Raw genomic sequence first — 23,629 nt, 5'->3', positions numbered from 1 at the left:
CAAAGCTTCCCTTCCCTCCAGATCACAGGAGCCTTTTGAGATAGATTTGGCTATTTAAGAATTTCTTTAAATTTTCTTTGCTCGTGTATCATTCTTGATAAAGCCTGCTATCACCCTGAGCTTCCTGTTTTAACTAGGTCCATTACTATTCGAAACAGACCAAAAAGAAAGTTATGTAAAGTTTTATAAAGGAATTTATCCCTTTCCTACAACTTTTTCTTCTAATGAGCCTTGAACATTGAATAAAAAGTGGAAGTATCTATAGCTACCTCATTTTTTCTGAAAATAGCATAAAAGTATATTATAAAAATCCGTATTTATTAATAGGAATACATTTTTTCCTGAAAACTGAGTGCCAACAACCAAGAAGGAAAAATAATAGATTCGAACTTTCCAACCAAGAAAAAAACCATTTAACAGACAGCAATGTATATTATTTCTGGCATAGAATTTTGTGAATAAGTTTTCAATAGATATTAAAGGCAATAAAGAGTTGATTTTAAACCAAAAAGCCTAATTTAACTTGTGCATTGCCCACTCCATTTTTCAGTGACTTCAAATGGCCTCTATGATCATCTATATTATGTGTAAAAGAGCAGCTTTGCAAGAATTTTCTGGATGCAAAGTGTCCTCCTTTCTCTGAGACTTGAATTAAAAAATTATGTAAATGTTCTAATTTACATTTTAAATTTGTTGTGGGCAAATTTCTGAATGGCTGAAAGAAAGATCTTACATTGCTCACAACACTGTCCTTTCCAGGTCTGAGGAACTGGAAGGGGAACAAAGAATGTGATTGTGACGCCAAACCCAGAGCCAGCACTCAGACGGAGGTAGCAGTGGATTCTGAGTGTGCAGCAGGTCCTGGGTGCTGAGGCCTCGATGCCGATTTGGAAGACCAACAAGGGTAATGCAGGCAGCAGATCTGGAATTCAGAGATGTGGATTAAGAACTCCAGGTGTTTAGGCACCAGGTTCTGGTCCTCCAGCAAAAATAAAGATCCTTTATATTGAGGAGGAGAATGATTTCTCCAGCTTGGTGCTTACATATGTTCACTGCTGGAATCAATCCTTGGATGGCCTGTCCAGGCCAAAAAAGTAAGCAGTGGTTCCTAGAAGTGTGTGGAATGATGTGCTGAAGAGGGAAGCTGTTCTAGATCTCTGTTCTCAGGTCATGATCTGATGTTACTGGCTTTTGTAAGCTGTTAGTTCCCATACTAGTTGATAGGGCTGCCGTAACAAAGTATCTGGGTGGCTTAAATAACAGAAATTTATTTTCTCATAGTTCCAAAGGCTAGAAATCTGAGATCAAGGTTTCTACAGGGCTGATCTCTTCTTAGCCCTCTCTCCTTGGCTTGTAGATGGCCGTGCAGCTTCTCCCTGTGCCTTCACATGGCTTTTCCTCTGTGTGTATCTGTAACCTAATCTCCTCTTCTTATAAGGACACCAGTCATATTGGATTAAGGCCTACCTAAAGACTTTAAGTTAATCAACTCTTTAAAGACCCTATTTGTAAATACAATCACAATCTCCAACATGGGGTTAGGACTTCAGCATATGAATTTTAGGGGGACATTCCACAATAATTCTGGAACATTATTGAATAACTCATTAGTGAAACAATCTAGAAAAAAACTAGCTTAATTAAAATAGTGGGAATTTTTAATTGCTTTGGGTTAGACATCAGAATATCAGGTTTTCATTTTGTGATAGCAATAATTGGGTAGAGTTGGGTTTGTCTTTCATGAAGAGTCTAATACACGCAATCTAAAAAATTATAAAATATTTTTAAAAAATGGAATATTTCGTAATAGTCATAGATATTAAAATATAGATTTTAATTTACTTTTTATCATCAAAGATTTTTCTTGATTTTGAAAATAAATAGAGGAAGAGACCAGAAGAGGAATTATAGCTTGTAAAAAGTAAGCTGTACTTAAAATGAAGGCAGATTTCAAATGATAGTTTTTAACTTGACAAAAATTTTCTGCAATTGAGTCATTCTTTCCCAATGTGTGAGTTTCTCTAGTACCAATAAATGTGTGCAGAGAATGGGGAAAACCATCAGTCCACGTGTCCTGTTGTTAAGTGTATATTACTGTTAATTATGCTTTCTCTGCTGCTACAGAAAAAGAAGCTTTGAAATTAGGTGTTTACATTTGGGGGTCCTAATAACTCTTTATTATTTTCCTCACATTTATCAAATTTTAAAGCTTATAGTTACGTAAACAAAGAGTTTATGTGGGCAGCTCATTTCCTCTACAAACAGTAACTTATAATAGTTTCTCCTTCTACTTTAGCCAAGCCAAAAGAGCCACTTGCTACCTCAGAAATCAACTTGCCCAACTAATTGTATAATAAGAGAGACCATGGGAGAGAGAGGGGGAGAGATATACTCCATCAAGAGTAAAGGAAAAGAATCAAAGTAGAGGGAAAGACAACTAGCAACAAAGAAAGAAACAAAATTCATCTCGTTCTCCTAAACCCAAGTGGGTTGGTTCTTCCTGGTAAATTTTTAAGAGCACTCAAGGTGTGCAGGATAAGAAACTACGGCAGAAACTGGCAAAAACTATGAACCTCAAATATTTTCAGGATGATGATATTAACGAAGTTTTTTTTGCCTATCTTTTTGCTGGAGGATTTGGACAAATTGTAACCTTTTAACCATGTGTCCAGTGATGGTGATTCAGTAAGTAGAAATCCTGTCACTTCTAATTAGAAAATGTGATCAAATTATTATAGATTATTATCAAATTATTCCTTTAATGCTCCCAATATCAAGGTTGACCATAATTGCAGTAAATTGCTTTACTTACAAGATTAGATCTGGAGGGAACCTTGGGAATTTTCCAGCCCAATTCACTGAATTGGAGATGACTCAAGTGATTTTAAGTGACTTTTCTAAGGATGAACAGCTTTTTAATTTTATAGAATTCATAATTAGGGTCTCAAATATTATATTTCACTTTCTCTTTTGAAAATTATGGTCTTATCGCCTGGGTTTTACCATCCTGTTTAAAAACAGTCATAATAAATATCATGTTAAATTCTATAGTATTTAATTTGCTTTAGTTTTGCAGTACATGTGAGTGCTATAGAATTTTGGAACATGGATACGTATGTATAGCTTGGGCACAAGGTTAGGTGTCTTTCAGACTCCCTTGCAGTTAAGTGTGGCCATGTGGCTGGGTGCAGGTCAATGGAATGTAGGTGGGAATGATACCCTTTCCAGGCTTAGCCCATAAAACCCTGCCTAGCATGATCCTCTATTTTCTTTCCCTATCAGCTGCCTGAAAAGAGAAGACTTCCAGGTCATGGGGGAAGATGGAGCTACGTGATGGAAGGAGTATGGGCTCTCATGTTGCTGACTGGAGGAGAACCAATCAGGAACACCCGCACTGGACTATAGTGTGAGAGAGAAATCAACTTTTATGTTTTAAGTTACTGAAATTTTGGAGTTGTTTGTTGTAGCAGTTAGTCTACCCTAATAAACAAACAATAATAAAAGAAAATTGGAATCTCTCTCATAATCCATTTTCCTTTCTACTAAGTCTTATGTATTAGTGAAAAAGTAAAGAAAAAAAACCATAATATTTTAAGAGAGAAAATAACTTTTCATTTAGCAGTGTGATAAATGCTTTTATATATCCTATTTCCTTTAATCCTCACAAAGTCCATCTAAGAAGGTACTACTAGTGAATGAATATTATGATTTTTATTTTTTCCTGAGGAAGATTCGCACTGAGCTAACATCTGTGCCAATCTTCCTCTACATTCTACGTGGGTCGCCACCACAGCATGACCGCCAATGAGTGGTGTAGGGAACTGAAGCCCGGCCGCCAAAGCAGAGTGCACTGAACTTAACCACTAGGCCACGGGGCTGGCCCCATGATTGTATGTTTTATTTTCAGAGTTAACACTATTAGATTTAAAGGAAGCAGTGCTATAAATGATTGAGATGGAAACCTTTAATGTTTAGTGGCTAAAATGGCTCTTTGTTACTACATTAATAATGATGGAATTTTGAATGATGACTAGAATTTTCTAGAAAATGGAAAAATAAAATTATCTGAGAAGTATTTTTCAAATTTAATCCCTTTAAATATATATTTAGATTTAATTTAAAAGATTTCAATTTTCTTGAAATTTAGAATTAAACTAAAGAGCAGATTTTCCTAAAGAGCAGAATATCTTACCTTGACACTCCCCTTGAATAAACGTATTCATTGTTTCATTTACACAATAGCCAGGATTGACATTTTTATGATAATTTTGTTAATATAATGGTAAGTCAGAATAAAATATGTAATAATTGATTGTTTGCCCCTGCCTTGACGATCAACATTTTAATGCTGAAATATTACCTTGGATTTATAGTAGTTTCTTATTAAACAACCTTCACTATAAGTTCTGTATTTTTCTAATATAAGGGAATATATGGCAGCTTTGCCATTACATTTATCAGTCCAGTGATGTGAGAGTTATAAATATATTCATGCAGTTTAAATCAAGATACTTAAATTTTTATTTGCATTGTCTGAAAATGACCAAAGATTGTATGAACAGGTTACTTGTACCAAGGTAAGCAAATTTTTATATAGTTGTTTTGAATTCTCTATTTTGGAATTTATCTGTTTAAAAACAGTCATAATAAATATAATTTTAAATTCTAAAGTATTTAATTTACTTTAGTTTTGCAGTGTACATGAGTGCTATGGAATTTTAGAACATATACATATATATATGTATGTATGTATATCTATATGTTGTGTGTATGTGTGTGTTCACTGCTGTCCACTATCCAGTCTGGTTAGGGGTAGAATTAAGGTTTTGATTATATATGATGCTCCCATTAGCTGAATAACTTCAGCATTTAATGTCTAAAATTTATCCTGTATTAATTTTTAATCATTTATATTTGCTAGAAAAATTTTATTTCATGTCCCTTCAGCATAGAGCTAAAGAGATGAAAGGGCTCTGAGATATTATTTTAAAATCACTCAACTTTATAATCAAGGAAACTGAGGCTTGTTGAGTTCTGGTGACCTACCTGAGGTCACAAAAATAGAGATGGAAGCAGACAAGAACCCAAGTCTCCTAAACCAATGCTTTCTCTTAACACTGAGTGACTGTTCATGCTTCTGATTAGATTGTAAATTCCTAGAAGTACAGGATCAAGTGTTACTTTCCTTTTTCCTTTATCCATGACTATCTTATTCTTCTCTTCAAAGACAGCAAAAATTTGACTCTAACACTAACAGAGAAACAAATGGACCATATCAAACCTCAACCAGGTCAAGATCTTCTTCATAGCAATAATCCTAACACAAAACAGAATAGTCATCCTTCACACTCACTGGCCACAATAAGACTATTTTGTCCACCAGACACTCATTAGATTTAGGATACGCTATCAATTAGCATGCCTGTCTCAGAAACATTTACAAAAATTAAATGAAAGCCTTCTTGATAGGGGAACTTAAATAATAATGTGTGTGGGTTGGTCTAACTTATTTAATGGCAAAGCACATATAATTTATAAATAGAATTTAAGTACATTCTTGTTCTAAAGACCCTGAGTACTTCTCTGCTTGCGCATTAGAGAAACACCAGCTGATAGAAACTCAGAGTTACAAGTGTGGGTTTCAGCAGCCTCCAGACTCTTTAGGATGCCACAGAGCTTTTATTCTTGTGACTTAAAATGAATTACCAAAAGGCATTACAGGAATAAATAGCTGCATTACCCACAATTATTTCATAAGCACAACTGGGTGTTACTAATGAGCGTTAGCCTCTGCATTCAGTGGTAAATGTCAACAGACTTTGGGCCTCTTTTTTGTCATTGTACACTTCATCTCTAGACTTCATTTAGTTATGTGAAGGTAGGTATTCCTTTCCCTAACTGTGTGTTGTTTCCTAATTGTATTTCTTGACTGGTGGTTTTAGATTTGGGTATGGCTTGTTGGTGCACACAGCTTACAAATGGCAGGGTTGGGACAAAAACCTGGTGATCTGGTTCCTAGACTTGTATAACCTAGACTTGTACTGCTTTTTCCACCATGCATTTGTTTTACCTCTTGGGCTACTATGCAAGATGACTCTGAGTGGAAAAGTCAAAGATGCCCTTGAAAAAGTGTGTATTGGAAAAGAAGTTGGTAGAATCCAAGGATGTTTAATTTGGAAACAAGACGTGGGTTGCAGGGACTAACTTTCTGTCATTAGAGAGCAACCTACTCTTATACTCCGCCTATGTAGACTTCATTCAATTCATTGATAAATCTGCAAAACTCATTTATTAATCAAATGAGTGTTCACTGTGCATTGGCTAAGTGCTGTAGATAAATTATTCTGTGTATTTGTTAAGAAAACACTGGGAAACAGGCAATATTATTCCATTTTATAGATGAGGAAAACTCAGTTTTTATATATGCAATATGCAGTAGTTCACGTGGCTACTTTGTGACAGAGCTGGGATTCAAGTCATTTCTCTCTCAGAGCCTCGTGCTCTGAGCCGTTTATGCTACATGGACTCATAAACGAGGTCTATAGTCCTGTTCGGCACTAACAGAGGATTCCAGATATAAGAAGGGCTACTCAATAAAGCTTCAGAGGGCAGAAGTGGAATCTAGCAGAAGGAAAAAAAATTCTAATAGAGCCTTCCAATGACAGAACTGTTCCTCTTGGAAGCTAGTAGCTCCATGGCCCTGGTGGCGCACAGACCAAGGAGGGATGATGGTCTATCTGGAATCCAGTAAAAGGGACAACTGTGCCATGTGGAAAAGTGCTAGAGTCTATTACTCAAAGTTCGTATTTGGTGTACTCCTACCGCCCCATAATTTCTTTTCTCCTTCAAGTTTCAGCTTTCCTGGCAACCAGACACCTTCTCTTTTTCTTTCTTATTTCTCTCATTTGCCTGTAATTAATCTCTTCCAGGCTATGGCTCCTCCTAGGAGACTTTGTATTTTAGAAAGTAACAGATTGCAGGAGGATGAGCTTATGGGGCAGGTGTGCTCCTATATGTGACTTTGCATCATCAAGATGTCTCAGAAGGGGGATAACTGCATCTGTGAGAAATGTGACAGACTTGTCAAAGTATATATATCTGTGAAAACAACAACAAACTACAACTTCAAGTGATAGTAAATGAAATAAAATAACGAGCTAGGGCCGGCCCTCTGGCTTAGCGGTTAAGTGCGCACGCTCCGCTACTGGCGGCCCAGGTTGAGATCTGGGCGCGCACTGACACACTGCTTCTCCCGCCAGGCTGAGGCCGCGTCGCACATACAGCAACTAGAAAGATGTGCAGCTATGACACACAGCTATCTACTGGGGCTTTGGGGGAAAAATAAATAAATAAAAATTAAAAAAATAAAATAAAATAACGAGCTATCTTCAAGAGACCTGCCACTATACTTCCAGTTTTATCTCTGATTTGTGTCTTATATATGAATGTTAAAGCAGACCAACCCTTGCCTGATGAAGAATGAATACAATGAAGACTTTCCATGCTAATTATGATGTTTTCCATCCCTGTAGGTTTAGGCTTGAAATATCCTCCCAAGGTTTTCTGGAGGTTACTGTCCCTCATAGGTTGTTGACTCCTGGTTTAGACTGCACTATATAAAATAGCACCTATGCTTTCTTGGATAAAAATAGGTTAGCTTAACAGTTACTTTATGATCCTGAGAAAAAGTCAATTGTGCCACATGTTAAAGGTTGGAAGACGGAAGTTTATGAAAAAGAAAATGATTCAACCAGGAACTACCGTACAGGTAGAGTAGGCAGTCTTCAAAAATTAGTGAGGAAAATGCAGACATATGAATTCAAGAAAAGAGGAGAATTTATTTTTAATTGGTGTGCAATACCATCAAAAGGATGGCTGCATATAAATAAAAACATTAAAAGCTTTGAGCTTTACAGATTGTCTTATACCTGGGTGAACATAGCTTAAAAAATTTCATGATTTCATGGAATAGTTATTCCACATCTCCAACTGCTAAAAAAGTGACCTCAATCTCTCTGCAAGCTTGTAAACCAATAACCCATAAGACTCTACGGGAAATATAAAAGATAAGCATAAAACCCTCTAAATTTGGTTTTGCTCATAACAATTTTCGATTTTTACATGCAAACAAAAACAAAGAAGGAATCAACATATTCGCAAATCTAAGCTGGAAGGCAAAGCCTCTATGTAAACAAAAAAACCTCATGGCAACCTAGCAGAACGGCCACAGGACTCCTGGGAATCCAATAGCTATACCTAAATTTGTTCAAGTAAAAGAAGGCCCAAATTGCCTTAAATCTCTGAAACCTATATCATTCTTAAATGAGAGAAAATGAAAAGAAATTTAGAGGTTACTGTTTTTTATCCTTTAAGAAACTTCAGAAACCCAGAAAGATTTTTAGGAGGGAAAAAAAGAAAAGGAAAAGCTGGCTCTATTTAAATGGTGTGTGCTTCCTCTAGCACCTACTGATATTACTGCAAAACCAAACCAGCACCATTAAAAAAAATTATATCTATCTATCTATCTAAAATGTATATATATATATATATAAACATTTTTGAAGAAGAGTACTAAGTAAATATTTCTTAGGAGTGTCTGAGAATTAAGTTTTTTGTTTGACATGATGTCACTATTTTCTGACGAGCTTCCACTATGAATTTGCAGGTAGAGGGCTGATGTACAAATGAGGTATGCTGCCCCCTGCAGGGCACATTCTGAGTCACTGTCTCCAAATTTTTACATGATCTGGATGCCTGACATTGTTTTAGCAGGAGACAAAGCCGTTTATTTCTCCCTGAGAATTAGGCCTTTAAAAGCAGACAACCTCCAAAAAAGCTGGAACTCTGACTAAAATTGACATTGAGGTGAAGTAATGGAATATTCAATTCATTTTTGAAAGAAGGCTTTGGCTCTTGGCATGTACGTGGGGGTTGAGGAGGAGGGACAGTGAGGGGAGAAGAGAGGGATGGGATGGGGCAGGTAAAAAGCAACCTCACCGACTTGACAGTCTGGCCAAATCAATGTCACTAAATATGTATAACAGTACTGAAATGTACACATGAATCTAATATGTGTGTAGTTTATGTTCCTTCCTCCATCCCTCCCTCCTTCCTTTCTCTCTTCCTTCCTAATGCCTGGGACACTCACAGAACATCAATAGAAAAGCTACACAAAACTATACAAACAGAAAATAATGTCACGGTCACTATCTCCTTCACAGGAACACTCAACCTTGGATCAAATATATGCCTCAATTACATCTTTCATTTAAAAGTGAACCTCTCCTACTGGCATGCTACCTCAAATAGCATCAAAGCAAAATGAAACACAGGCAGCATTTAACAACGCTGGTAACCATGGAAACATATCATTAAAGAATATATAAACAGGAATGAATAATTAGATGAGAAATTCATTTCTACATATATCTTTTTCTAAGACCCAGAAAAGGAAGCTCTCTTTTACTTCTCCTCTCAATTTGGACTCTTCCTCTCTAGCCTGTCTTCTAACTGAAAAATATGAGATTTCATAAAACAAGAATTTTAATATTGCATAGCTTAATGGGCAAATATCTTTGTAGGCAAGTGACTAAAAAATATTGCAATGCCCATTGTTGTCTAGATGTAACTCTGAATGCAGGAAAGGATCCTGAAGTAGCCAAAGAGTTTGCTTCGGGGATGGGTGGTGGGCAGGAAAATCGACTTGCATCATGGTGATAAGGCGAGAGCAGTTGTTAACCTTTAAAAATGGGGAGCACAGGTTGCCTCACTTACTGGAGGCATCTACGTAGTGGGAAGACTGAGGGGAGAATCTGGGGCTTATGGATTTACATCCATTGCACTGTCAGGCAGCATCACTTGCACAGGTCATCTAACGCTCTACCTTTGCACCTAGGGAAGCCCTAGATAAACTCTATGGTAGGCTAAGTTGGTCATTAACTTAAAAAATTGTAAGTGGCCTTAGAGACCATCTAGCCTAGGCTTGTGCATCAGAATCACCTAGGTGGGGGCCAGTAGACAAATACAGTTTTAAGGACCTCATCCAACTCTGGGAATCTAATATTTTAAATGTTTTCCTAAGTGATTCTGATGCAGTTGGTCACTAGACCAGTGTTTGAGCACCACTGACCTAGGCCAACTTTCTCATCATACAGCAGCAGAAACTGAAGTCTGGAGCAGTTGTAGTAGATTGAGTTGCTGGTCTCAGTTTTCCCCTTCCCTGTAGCAATATCATCCATACCTTTGTTATGACTTTGTGGTGAGCAGGAAAATCTACCCCGTGTCCTTGGGCTTGACCATATGGCTTGCTTTGGCTAACGGGATTTTAGCAAGCATGGTATGAGCAGAGGCTTGAAATGTGCTTATATGGTTTTGCTTTCTTTCTTAGAATCCTGCATTTTGCCGTAAGAAAAGCAGATATCAGATAGCCATTGGTCAAAGGAGGCTGAGAGACATGTGGATTAGGCTTGGGCCTCTCTGCAGCTTGGAGCTAAGCCTAGCCAAGCCCAGCCAAGACCAGTCTAGATCCGTCAAATCCAAGCCAACCTGCTTATTAATATAAGCCACTGAGGTTTAGAGTGATTGGTTACACAGCATTATTGCAGCAGTAGCTGACTAATATAGACATGAAATGACTGATCTAAAATTGAATTCTGGCTTTGGAACTAGAAGTTACATCTTGGGAATCTCAGGCCTGACTTCTTTCTACTGCTATATATTGCCTGTTTTCTTTTGCTTCCTTTCCTTCACAGAGTTAAGCTCAGATATCGATTGCCTTCATATCCTTCTGCTCAGCCTACATTCCCTATATTCCAGAACATTCTGTTGCCTTTCCTCATCAGAGCTTATCTTTCCTTCCATCTTGTTCCTTCAGGCTTCTGTTTTCATGTTTCCAAAGAGACTAAGAAGTCTCATATAAACTAATTCTCACAATTGTGTTCAGGGGTCATTCAGTAATGAGTTAAACATTTCCAGTTAAACATTTCCTTTTGCATATGACCTGGAGATGACTAGAGACTCAATGCCAAATGATACCAATTTAAGTATGATACATGGAAATTTATAGGAAAGATATTTTTAGGTGAGTAGCTTTGGTGCTTCTCAAATTATATCTACTCTAAATACTATAAGGCCTGGGCTGCTTTCAGACACTCCTTGTCCAAATATTTTATAAACTTTCTGCCTGACAGGGCCAAATAAATAAATAAATAGATTATAAATATAGGCCATTAAGAAAAATGCTCATATGGCATTTTAATTTTGTTCCTTTCTGTGAAAAAATTTTTCACATGGAAGCAAATCTTTAGAGAGAACACATTTTTCTTCTCCAGAATATGTAGGTGTATTGTTAAAGATAACAAAAAAATTCTGGTTCCTTGACCTTACTTTGCCTGTTATTTCACATTAAAGATTTTATTTTTATTTTGAGGTGGAGATATCAAAAATTTTTACCATGTAAATGACTAATATTGGGATGATTTTGCAATATCCAGAAGAAAAAGAAAGAACTGGAGTGAAAAAGTTAGTCTTCGTTATTAGGATAAGGGATTGATTTACGTTCAGTGTTGTTACCCTATATCATTCTCTGGTTAGTGCAGAGAAATCCATTAGTTTGCTGCTGCCTTGATTGCCACGTTTGAAAGAAGAAGCTAATAGCTAAGACCTTAGGATTTGCATGGAGACATTCGTGAGCACAGAAACCAATGAGACAAAAGACTCTTGGAAACCTGCAACCTCCTTCAAATATTCTGATGAATCCAAAATTCAACTAAAGCACAAAAGTTGTCCACAATCATGAACTTAAAACACACACACACAGAAACACTTATTGAATTCATATGAACATTGAATTTTTTAATCACAAACCAAAACATGATTCCAAAATATTCTCAGCATTATTGATTTGAGCTTCATGTCAAACCAATATTTAATTTGGTTGATTGATTAATTTAACAACTATGTATTGAGCTGTTTTGCAATTCACTTTGATAGTACCATGGAAGAAAAACAGATTAATAAGAAGTGGTATCTAATTTAAGTACCAGTTGTTTTTCTTGGTAAATATTTTGTGCTAGAATACATGCTCCTTGAAGACAGGGTGGTGTCTATTTTGCTCACTGCTGTATTTCCAACACACAGCACAGTGCCTAACACATAGTCACTAATAAGTGCCTAATAAATATTTGATGAATGAGTATGAATGACAAAGACAATTGGAAGTAAAGAAGGAAGGTATCCACTAATTTAAGAGGAGCCTGGAGACTCTGGATTGGGAACGTTTCAAGCCTGAATGACTAATGCAGTTTAAGGAGGCATACACGACACCAACATTCTGGGTGCGATTTTTTGCTTCGAGTACTGGGAGCAGTAAGTGTCTCCCTCTAGGCCCAACACCAAAGAGAAGAAGGGCTGTTGCAAAGAGGAGGTATAGTGCAAGGATCTTAGCCTGTGACCTGTGAACCCCTGAAAGCCATGGAGGGGCTTTAGGGGCCACAGACTGCACCGTCTTCCTCAAGCATGTGGCTGGGGAAAATCTTTTGTCTCTCAGGGCAGCCAGCCCCCGATTTTGTCCTTTGAGAGTAGACTAATTACACCAAAGAAATATTTCTTTTTGGTGCTCCGTCTTTGGAAACCATTTAAGCCATTGATATCTTTAAGATGGTGAACATTTCAATGCCAAATACAACTTGAATTGGAAGGGAAGTCTTGGTATTCTCTGCACAGATGGAGGACCCGTGAAGTTGGCGCTGCCTCAGCCTTTGCTGCTTCACTGAGGAACGATGCTCTGCACGTCAGGCTTTCTACATGGGCCTGTGTTGGTGTCAACAGCCCTTCCAACAATCCCAAAAGAGGTCTTTCACTGCTGTGAAAGTCTTCAACTTCCTCAGAGACAAGAACTCAAATCAGTGCCTTTTCAGTAGATCTTTGTCAAGATACAAGAGCGTATCATGAAGTTCTTTCCTATTAGATAAGTTTGTTGGCAACCCAGAGAAGAGATTTAGAAGTGATTTGGTTTGGCTAATTATTTAAAATTTTTTAAGAGAAAAGAAAACCCCTTCTTAGAACTAATTGATTGTGAGAAGTTCATTCCAGGACTAGCTTTATAATGGCTGATATCTTATTCACATAAATGAGGCAAATCTTTTCATTGAAATGCTGAATTTACTATTAGAGATGCTGCTGCTAAACCATGAGCTTTCTTTAGTCAAGCTGCCACTCTAAATGAGGTGGTTAGAGTCAAATAACAATATGAATTTTCCAATACTGGGAGTGAGACCGACAAAGTCTCGAGAGTTTCTAGGGACAAAAATCTACAGACACTCAGCAAATGGTTTATCTTTTATCAAGGTCACTTTTTGTTCAGATGGTTTTAAATTGAAACAAAACACTGACAGAGATAGCCTTGATGATATAGACTTAACAAAGATACTCTCATTGACTGGAGGACAAGGGAAATGATGTAATATGAATTTTGGTATTTCTTGACACATGCCTACCCATAGGAGATATTGTGAGCTGCAAGAGCTCTACTCCATTTGCTATTAGAGACTTGGTAAATCAGGGTTTTACCTCTTAGTGCCATTAAAATGAAACATTGACATTGATGTGATGTCAAATATGCTATTTCAATTTCTCATTCCAGAAAAATTGCACTTCTTCAAGAGTGAGAAAGCCATAGTTCTCTGTAAACGCTGCTTTGGTATTCTGACTACGTGGAGGAGATCATTTTCCAACGCAACGAGAAAAATAGAAAGCACAGTTTTTTCTGTGTATGTGTTTATGAGTATTGTTTCTAGATGGATGCTTGTAAATTGAATCAAGTTCTTAGAGGGGTTTTTGACTCAAAAAAGAAAAAGACAGAAAGAAATTAAAAAAGAACAACTAAGATGAAGAATGAGCAGATCCAGCAGCTTAGCCCTGTTTAGCGGGGTTCCTCTGCACTCCTTTTTTGGGAGTTTTGCAACAAAATTAGCTGTCATTGCCTTTTCTCACTCCTCTTTGCTGAGCCCTGTAGACCAGAGTTGGCTCTGTTACTCAAATTGCAGGAGATAAAGCCACACAAAGACAACCCACGTGGCTGAGAACACGGCTGAAAGTGAAGGCGGGAAAAGCAGAGGGGAAGAAGAGGGAGTCTTATTTGTTTCTTTCCTGATGTTATTAAATCTAGCACCGGATCTAAGGGGGCTTGGGCGGTGGACAAGAGTTTACTGTAAAGTTCTTCTGAGAATAATATTATTACTTAGGAGCAATATATAAATACATAAGTGTTGCTGCTTCAAAATAGCTAATTGTCAGTCTGACTAGGGACTTTCCATTTTGCTAATTAGTTCAGAATTGTGATCAAGTCTCGTGTTTGAGGTGTTTGAGAAGAGGAGGGCGGCTGATAACAGAAGATGGGTATCAGGTTGCAGAGGCCTGCATGCAAGTATGGCTGTACCAAGTTATTTCCAACCCTCTCTAGCTCTGAAGAAGTGCTATTATAGAATAATATGTGCAAACACTTTTATTCGAAGTGATGTATCCCAGTGTGAGCTGTCATATAGTGTAGAGCTTTATGCCATATTTTTCTTGCTGGGTTGACGATATGAAAAATATTCCTAATACAATTGAAAGGTGTTCTTGAGTTCATCAAGGCAGAGGTCTGTTCTTTTGCATCTTTAAGTCAACGATCTATGAGAGGAGGTGTAGACCGGTTCTCAAATTTGTACGTTCTGAAATTTTCCATTTCCTCTTTAAGACTTCTAAAAAGCATAACTGACCAGAGTGGTAGTGATTTTTTGTGGTTGAAAGGAAGATGTATAGTAACTTCTCCACTTACAAAGATAGTGAAAATAGCCCTTGTCTATTCAGCATTAATGGATGTCTACAAACATACATGCAGATACAATTTCCGGTCTGTGATGTTTGGGGCATTCTTAAATTCAACAGTGTAATTGCCATGGTGGTTTGGGTAGTAGGACATCCTTGTGTTTAAAGTTGGCATGGACTGGGCACTCTCTGGCAATGCCCCAAAACCCATTTTTGATTTAGGACAAAACAAAGTTTGGGGGGAAGATGTATACGTTTGAATTAAGATCAGGAAGAGGCTGGCTAGCAGAAGGAATTATACAACTGGTGAGACAATGGTGTGGTGTGCTGATGTTGGGACTAGTTAGAGGGATTTATCTTATGGAATTTATCTGCAGGATGCAATTTATAATTATGTTACTTCTTTTTTTCTTAAAATTTGTGATATTTTTGGATGTGCCTAAAAATATGAGATTCTGTGCTGAAATGGGTTTTAAGAACAGACCTTCTCAAATACCTTATGCTAGTCATCTCTTATTTTCTAGTTGATGCTCCTTTAGACACTAACTTGCCTTAGGTTAGATAACTATTTACTGTTAGAACTTGGACTGAATCAGACTTGACTTCCAGACAGGGGCTCTTTACCAATATGCCAATTTGCTTCAAATTAAAGGAGAAAAAGAGAAGACAAAAATAAATATGTTTTTTAAAAATCTTTTATTAATACAGAACAGTAAAATAATAGTATTTGTTTTATTCCTTTTTTAAATAGCAAACGTGCATGTATTGGTAAATGGAGGTTATTTTCTTAGTTTGAGGTAAATAAAATAGGGATATTAGTGCTCTTTGAAAGCTAAAAGAAACAGAAAAAAAGTTTATTTACAAAAATTTCAAGCTTTTAACCTATCTTGGGTTGCACCAACATTGGATCTATTTTTTCCTGTTTCAATGTAGAAAACACAATAGGTACTCAATATATGTTTGTTTAATGAATGACTAAATTAAAACAAACATTCATTTGGGACCTAGTAAATGCCAGGCCTGCTGATTATTATCTAATCCTCAAGATTCAGCTCCTTTCCCATCTCTCTCCAGAAGCCTCTGAAATCCTTTAATAAAAAGCCTTCTTCCTTTACTATATCTACAGCCCATATTATTTGCTTATTTTTCACATCTAGCAATTCTTTAAAACTATTTACTTACATGCCTATGGGCAACTACTACTGTTTTGCATGTTCCAGATTCCATGAGGAAAATCTAAAACTTATCAGGAAATCAATAATTTTTTTTGAGATTAAAATTTTTTCTACCTGAAGGTCAACTTTTGTGTGTGTGTGTGAGGGGAAGACCAGCCCTGAGCTAACATCTGATGTCAATCCTCCTCTGTTTCTGCTGAGGAAGATTGGCCCTGGGCTATCATCTGTGCCCACCTTCCTCTACTTTATATAGGACGCCGCCATAGCATGGCTTGACAAGTGGTGTGTCAAGTGCGTGCCTGGGATCTGAACCTGAAAACCTGGGGCCACCAAAACGGCACGCACGCACCTAACCGCTGTGCCACCGGGTGGGCCCCTCAACTTTTTTTTTTTTTAATAATTATAGGTCTTAAGTATAGTAGGATGAATTTAAATTCTTATTTTTTATAGTATGTAAATTGAGCTCCAAATATTTAGATAGACCATATAAATCACTGAGAATTTTCTGTGGTAAACCTAACAATTTACTGTTTAATGAAGATAAAATGTGATATATGGACAGAAAACTAGGAGTCAAGACACAACAGTGAAAATGTGGGGAAAATCAAGAAGCATCATTGCTGATGATTATTTCTCACTTTCATATTAGTATTTTAGCAGATCTTATTCTAGTTGTTTCAAAAGTTTCATATTCAATTAAATTAAACCATCTTGAAATACAAGGAACAAAAAGCCCCACACAGTCTGGAGAGGAGAAGATTTGGAGGAGGGAGTTGGCTTTTGTAGTTGATCTTCAAAATTTGAAAAAATTTCATTTGGAAATGTGTTTCCATTTGGTCCATGTTGCCCCACTGGGAACCACTTGATGGAAGTTTTAAGGGAGTAGAAGTTCACTTTGAATGAAGAAAACTGTTTAATAATTAGCAAATTGGATGTTGTTTCTTGGGGATAAGTGAACTCTTCATTTTGGATATATCTCAGCAGAAAGTCATTGATAAATTTGTGGAGGGAGGATAGGGCAAGAACAGATTTGTATATTGTGAAGGAGATTGAACTAGTAAATTCTAAATTCTCCTTATAACTCTAAGAAATTATGACTCTCTTCTTGACATGTAATTGACCTTTGGTATGACTTCTTGCCGCCATTTTGAATAATAAATAGGAAAGAAGATCTGCAGTTTGTTATTGGTTAAGTTTCCAAATACTAAATGTTACCCAACAAATACAACTGATCTTTGCATTTTCTTTTATTATGTAATTGGTATTACTTCTAGCATCTGCTTTTACAGGTCATAGATCAAGAAGAATCTATGAAAATGCAATATTCATATTTAAAAGATCATGTCATTATAGCAGCATGCCTGGGAGAATAGTTCCTGGGATGTCTCAAATTTATATTGGGTTGTAAAACTGAAGTATGGGCCAAGGGTTAACAATCTTGAATTTTGCCCTTAAAATTAGTTTCAGAAAATCTACTTCATTATAAATACATTACTACTGAGTAGTGTGCTTCTGATTGATATGCCCAGAGTTCCCTTTTTCAGCAGTCTTTTAAGCACCAATCCTTCATTTTTGTTCTAAAAATGAGACAGGCTCCTCCTCCCTAGCTGGGACATCAATTTTTACCTGCCAATACAGTTTGATGAGCTTGCTTATACACTGGTCACTTCTTCCACAGAGCCAGAACATGTAGTCAGCAATCATGGCGCTCCTAAGAACAATGACAGGTTTTTTAAAAAACAAATTTATAGGACACAAGGAAAACCATAACAGCCAGTATATATAAATACTGAGGAAGAAGATTTTGTAATGTATTGACTAGACTAATATTAAGCAAAGCATAAGGCACATTTTAGAATGTACGAAGCAGGTTTTTTGTTTTTTGGTAGCTAAACTAAAACTGTAAGAGAAGCAACAAACCATTTGTCTTCCAGATGGTTTTTCTGTTTGTACGGTATAAGAATATTTAAAGACTATGGGAGAATGCTTTGTTTTGGTTGCTTCTTATTAAGCTTCAAAGCATTTATAGAGTAGCGTATTTTGTGGACTCTAAAATACCTTCAAACCTAGCATAGCAGATATAGCTAACTATTATACTGGTATTTAAGCATATCTCAGACTTTACCTGAGTTAAAGATTATTCACCTTTAATTAAATTAGCCTCCTTAAAAATGAAAATAAAAAATTTCCAATTCAACAAACATTCCCCTCCCCCAACCTTTGTGTTTAATTGAATTGGTTTTAGTATCTAGTGTGTAGAACCACTGCATTAGTCTTATTAAGCTGAGGGGATATTAAAAACTATTGTGCAATGGATATTAATTCATTGCTTAGCACCCTTTGGAAAAACAGTTTACTTTTATGACTGTTTCTCTGCTAGGCCTCTCTATTTCTTTTCCCCAGAGATTCCAAATCCAATTAAATGGGACTAGAAGTAATTCCAAATTGTCACATTAGCCAATTAAACATATAATAATCCTGTGTACCTAATCACTAGTACCAAAAGTTTATTTATTTAAGTAGAGCTATCACTGTGTACTCCCTGAATGTTTTCTTATCTTTGCTGGCAGATATGTGTTGTTTCTTGACATCATTGTAAATTGAATTAGAAATGTTCCTTCCCTAAACATAGGTTGCCTAAGGCACAGCAGCTGTAAACTTACTATGGTACTCTGTTGAAAAAATTAAAATGTTTAGATTCTTGCTCAAGACAGACAAAAATTAGGACTTGAAAAATTAACAGTGGAAAAAAATACCACCATTTGGAGGATTATTCAGTTCAATATAGTTCTTTTTTTAAATTTTTTATTTTTTTTTCTGAGGAAGATTGGCCTTGAGCTAACATCTGTTGCCAATCTTCCTACTTTTTTCCTTTTATTTTTACTCCCCAAAGCCCCAGTAGATAGTTGTATGTCATAGTTGTACATCCTTCTAGTTGTTTTACGTGGGATGCCACCTCAGTATGGCTTGATGAGCGGTGCATAGGTCCGTGCCCAGGATCCAAACCAGTGAACCCCGGGCCGCTGAAGCAGAGAGCACGAACTTAACCAGTATGCCACTAGCTTGGCACCCAATATAGTTCTTTTTACACATGTGGTATTGGAAAGAATCTGTCCATTGACATTTCAAAATAAATGACAATAATTTAAGACTAACTAATCTTTTAAGAATCTTTTTGTATTTTTCAAAGCCCTATTTTAATGAGAAGATAAAGTGAGCTAGGAGGTTTTGATGCTGTGTGACTATGTGTGGGGTAGAAAACAAGTTACAGAATAAGAGGAGCAAAAATGAATTTCAAACATTTGCATTTTGATAGAAACTCTTGGAAAATTTTCTTCCCATGACAACCTAAAAAGGAAGTCTACTTGACGTGTAGGTGCCTGTCACCTAATAGAAATTCATTTAATAAATTCTAAATTTAGGAAATCAATGAAAAATGTAAAAATCTCACTCTCAAGGACAGCACATGCTGTATTTATAGAGGTTGGGTCCTCTTAGGTGATGACTTGATTCTGCACTCCGATTCCTCCTTCTGTTAGTATTTGGATACCTAAATATGGTCTAACAGACATTGTTTAATGAGGACACCAGCCACTAGTTAAATCAGATGTGGGCAACCTTTTCTTGTAAAGGATCAGATAGTAGATATTTTAGGCTTTGTGGGCCATGTGGTCTCATAACAACTCAACTTTGCCTTGCGGAAGCAGCTATAGACAATCAGTAAACAAACAAGTGGGGCTGTGTTCCAGTAAGACTTTATTTCCAAAAATATTTGGTACGCCAGATTTGGCATAGTTTGTGTAACTCTAAGATAAACAAATTATTAGGTCGAGCAACAGGTGACAAGCATTGGTATAATTGTCAGTTAATAGTCAGATGCTAGCTTCTATACGTTCAGGCCACAGGCTCCTTTAAATATTTCAGTTTACTGTTTTCTCTTCAGGGACAATGTACACATTGTACTAAAATTACTGTGCAAAGTTCAGGAAAGGAACTTTACAATTTTGAAACATGCAAGAAATGTAAAAGATAATGCTGGATCATAGACCCAGTGGCTTGAGTTAAGCAAAAGCTAAATTGATAGTTCTATCATGTTAGTGATTGTCATCCTCGGATTGGAAGGATTGTGAGAGAAAGGGAGATAGATCGCCACAGTGGGTTTCTAGGGCTTTCCTGCATTTTTTATGCTTTTGGTGATTTGATTTTGAGTTCACCCATGTAAAATTAGAAGTTTTAGTATTTTTATTAATGTTTTCCCACAGTTGCTTTTTCTGTAATGACGTATTGTCAAATTGCTACATTCTTAAGTATGATTTTATTACACCTGGGGGCTCAAGTCTTTTTCCAAAAGAACATATCTCCAAATTTATATCGAAACAAGTGACGAATTAAGAATCATTGAAATTGTTACCTGCCCTTAGTGAAGCACAATTATTATAATAGTAACAAGGTACCAGCATTAAATAACAAAATATGGTTTCATAAAGCTGCATGTTTGCTGAGATATTTTTTATGGAGAGCTGTGTTCATATTAGGAACACAGTTTAGACTGTAGTTGCTCCAACTCCATTTTCTTCCCAGTGGAAATGGCAGTCACAATTTACCACCCACCTTCCTCTGTCTGGTCCCTACCAGAGCTTGCCCTACAGCTTAGACTTTATGAATCAGCATAAAATTCAATGGAAGAACATGAAAATAGCATGGAAATAACATTACACCATGCAATATTTGTGAGGCAAGAGAGGAGCGGTTTTTCATCATGCTGAATTTACAAAGGGCAAAGATAATTAATTAATCAACCCAGAGCACCTACAAGGAGTCAAGTACCTTGTGGGATCCTGCGTCTGGCTGATTCACTTCATGAATGGAATGCAAACAGTAACCCCTCATCCTTCCCACTTTCCTTCGGGTATCTCTGTTTACCTTTTAGACCAATATCCTAGATGCTAGTCAATGTCATTCAATGTTGCTTCTAAATGTTTCATTTCATTGTCACTATTCTATTCAACTTACTTTCTTTTATCTATTGAATGTTATGGCTGCTCTGGAACTGTAAGATCATGTTAGCCAAATGCTTTTAACTGACAGTTGGTGGCTTAATATCTGTCAGTTTTGAGCCTTTACTAAGTGCTAAGCAGCATGTTAAGCATTTTATAGAGTAGAGTAAACCCAACCCACCCGCACTCCTGCACCAGATCTCATCCTATTGCACCTGCCCAGGGAAACGGCTCCAGCAATTCTCTCTCTCCCCTTCTCTCTCTCTTTTTTTTTTTTCTCCCTTTCAATTTCTCCTTTTTCCCTGGAGCTTTTCTACCAGCACACAAAAATGCTGTTTTTTCTACCACCTTAAAACAAAACAAAACACCCCCAAAACCTCTCTTGCTCCATTACCCTTCCAGTTATCATCTTAATTCTTTCCTTCTCTAAAAACAAAATAAAATAAAACACTCCTCTTGAAGTTACTCCAGCAAGGCTCTCCTTCCTTCCAGTTCACTGACACTGCTCTTGTCAGCGCTACTAGTCTCCGTGCAGTAAATGCCATGGTTCAATTCTCAGACTTCAGGTTACACACACTCTCAGGTGCAAGTGAGGCACCTGCTTGTCCCCCCTGCAGTATCTGCTTTCCCACTGCTTCCACAACTCTGCTCTTTCTGGTTTCCCTCCTAGCTTACTGGTTGCTCTTTTCAGTCTCCTTTGCTGGTATCTATTCATCTCCCTGGATTCCTAACTTTGAGGAACCCCAGGGCACAATGCTTAGACCCCTTCTCTTTCTTTCTATACCCAATCCGTTGGTGATCTCACCAGTTCCATGATTTTAATACCATGATTTTAATACCACTTATATTTACATGCTGAGTTTAAACTCTTCTTAGATCTCCAGACTCTTATAGAAGCTGCCTTCTCGACATCTCTACTAAGATACCTAATAGGTATTTCAAATTTAACATAACCGTACCCGAGACTCTGATTCTCCTTACTTCTCCTCCCTCAATCTCTAGTGGTCTCCATCTATCCAATTGCTCAGGCAAAAAATCTCACAGTCATCATCGACTCTTCTCTTTCTCACATTCTCTACCCAATCCAAGATAAAATTCCGGTCGGGTTATCTTAAACCTACATCAGAATCCTGCCACTTTTCACCACCTACAGCTTTACCATCTGGTCCATCATATCTCACCTGGATTATTGCAAACAGCCTCCAAACTGGGCTCCCTGCTTCCCCAACCATCTAGTCTCAACACAGCAGTCAGAACAAGCCCATTAAAATTAGTGTGTCAGAGCAGGTCACTCCTGTGCTTAAAACTGCAAAGGCTTCCTATTTCAGTCAGAGTAAAAACCAGTCTTTAAATTGGCATTTGAGCCCTGTGCCATCTGGTCACACATTCCTTCTCTGATCTCATTTCCTACTTATTCTGCTCCAGACAAACTGTCCACCTGCTGTTCCTCAAAAAGAACAAGTACACCATCGCCTCTGGGATTTTGCACTTGGCAGTCCCTGTCCTGGAATGTTCTTTCCCTAGATACCCCCTGACCTCCTTCTCACCTCCTTCAGGTCTTTATCAGGTGTTATTTTCTCAGCGAGGACTACTCCGACCACACTCCAACACTATCCATACTGGAGCCTAAAATATTCACTATCTGCCTCTTTACTGGAATGTAAGCTCCCTGAGGGCAGGGATTTTTGCCTATTTTATTCACTGCTCTATCCCCAGTGTCCAGAACAGTGCCTGGTGTGGTAGTTACCCAATAAATATCTGTTGACTTAACAACCAAACATTATCTTATTCATTTATTTAACCTAAAAAAAAAAATTAAATTCTTGTTACAAAGAACCTGAGGCCTACAGAGTTACGTAGCTTACTAGAATTCTCACACAAGCAGACTGGCCCTAGGGCTACCTCACTGTCCACATTTAACAGAATGCTTCCGTAGTGGAGGTGATGGGAATGGATGACAGGGTGGGCTTTTTCAATTTAATTTGTCCAATGCAGAATCCAATGCAACATTTAGCTCATATGAGAGCTTATTAAATGCTAATGGATGTTGACGTATTTATTACATAAATTAAAGAGGAAAGGTACCAGGAAGCACATTGGTTGAATGTGCTATATCTAAAATTATTTTTAACATGATGCCTTCAGTCAGCTGTCAACAATTATCGTTTCCCTGCAAGCAAATCTACTATTCTTTTGATAGTAAATTTGAATTCATTTTACAAAATGGTTTCTAAAGTCATATTTAAATTACATAATACATTTGTTAAATGTAAAAGGGTCAGAATCTGGCTTTTAAATATATATGCATCTAAACTAAAAGATTTTTATATCAGGAACTCAGCTTATTGTGAATCACATCCCATCCCTATAGAATGGCAAATGCACAATAAAAGAATTTGACATGCTATTATCAATAAGATAGGTACCAGTGTTGTTTTCCAAATCAATACCATGAAAGGATCATGATGCATAAGCATGTTCATGCCAGGTGACTTCTCAGATTGAATATTTCTAACCAGACTGTGCAATTCTAAGGGTATGAAAATATACTACTGACACTTCTTAAGGCGTATGTTCAGATTCAAAATTTATAACATTTCTACTCAGCATGGCCACTTGGTGGTGTAAAACAATAAGATATGGGTAAAC

At 37.0% G+C, this 23,629-nt stretch overlaps 1 protein-coding gene across 1 annotated transcript in view; it reads right to left on the bottom strand.

Moving 5' to 3' along the window:
• The window catches only part of SPATA16 (spermatogenesis associated 16), a 219,458-nt gene that overhangs the window by 65,930 nt on the left and 129,899 nt on the right, over nt 1-23,629 (bottom strand). The window contains exon 4 of the mRNA XM_058556339.1: nt 17,610-17,694. Within this exon, the coding sequence (XP_058412322.1) occupies nt 17,610-17,694 (85 nt within the window). The remainder of the gene's footprint in view (nt 1-17,609; nt 17,695-23,629) is intronic.

This window comes from Diceros bicornis, chromosome 15 (genome assembly GCF_020826845.1).
Source record: "Diceros bicornis minor isolate mBicDic1 chromosome 15, mDicBic1.mat.cur, whole genome shotgun sequence".
NCBI lineage: Eukaryota > Metazoa > Chordata > Mammalia > Perissodactyla > Rhinocerotidae > Diceros > Diceros bicornis.
Note: the sequence above shows the minus strand (reverse complement) of the source record. Positions and strands in the feature narration are given on the sequence as shown.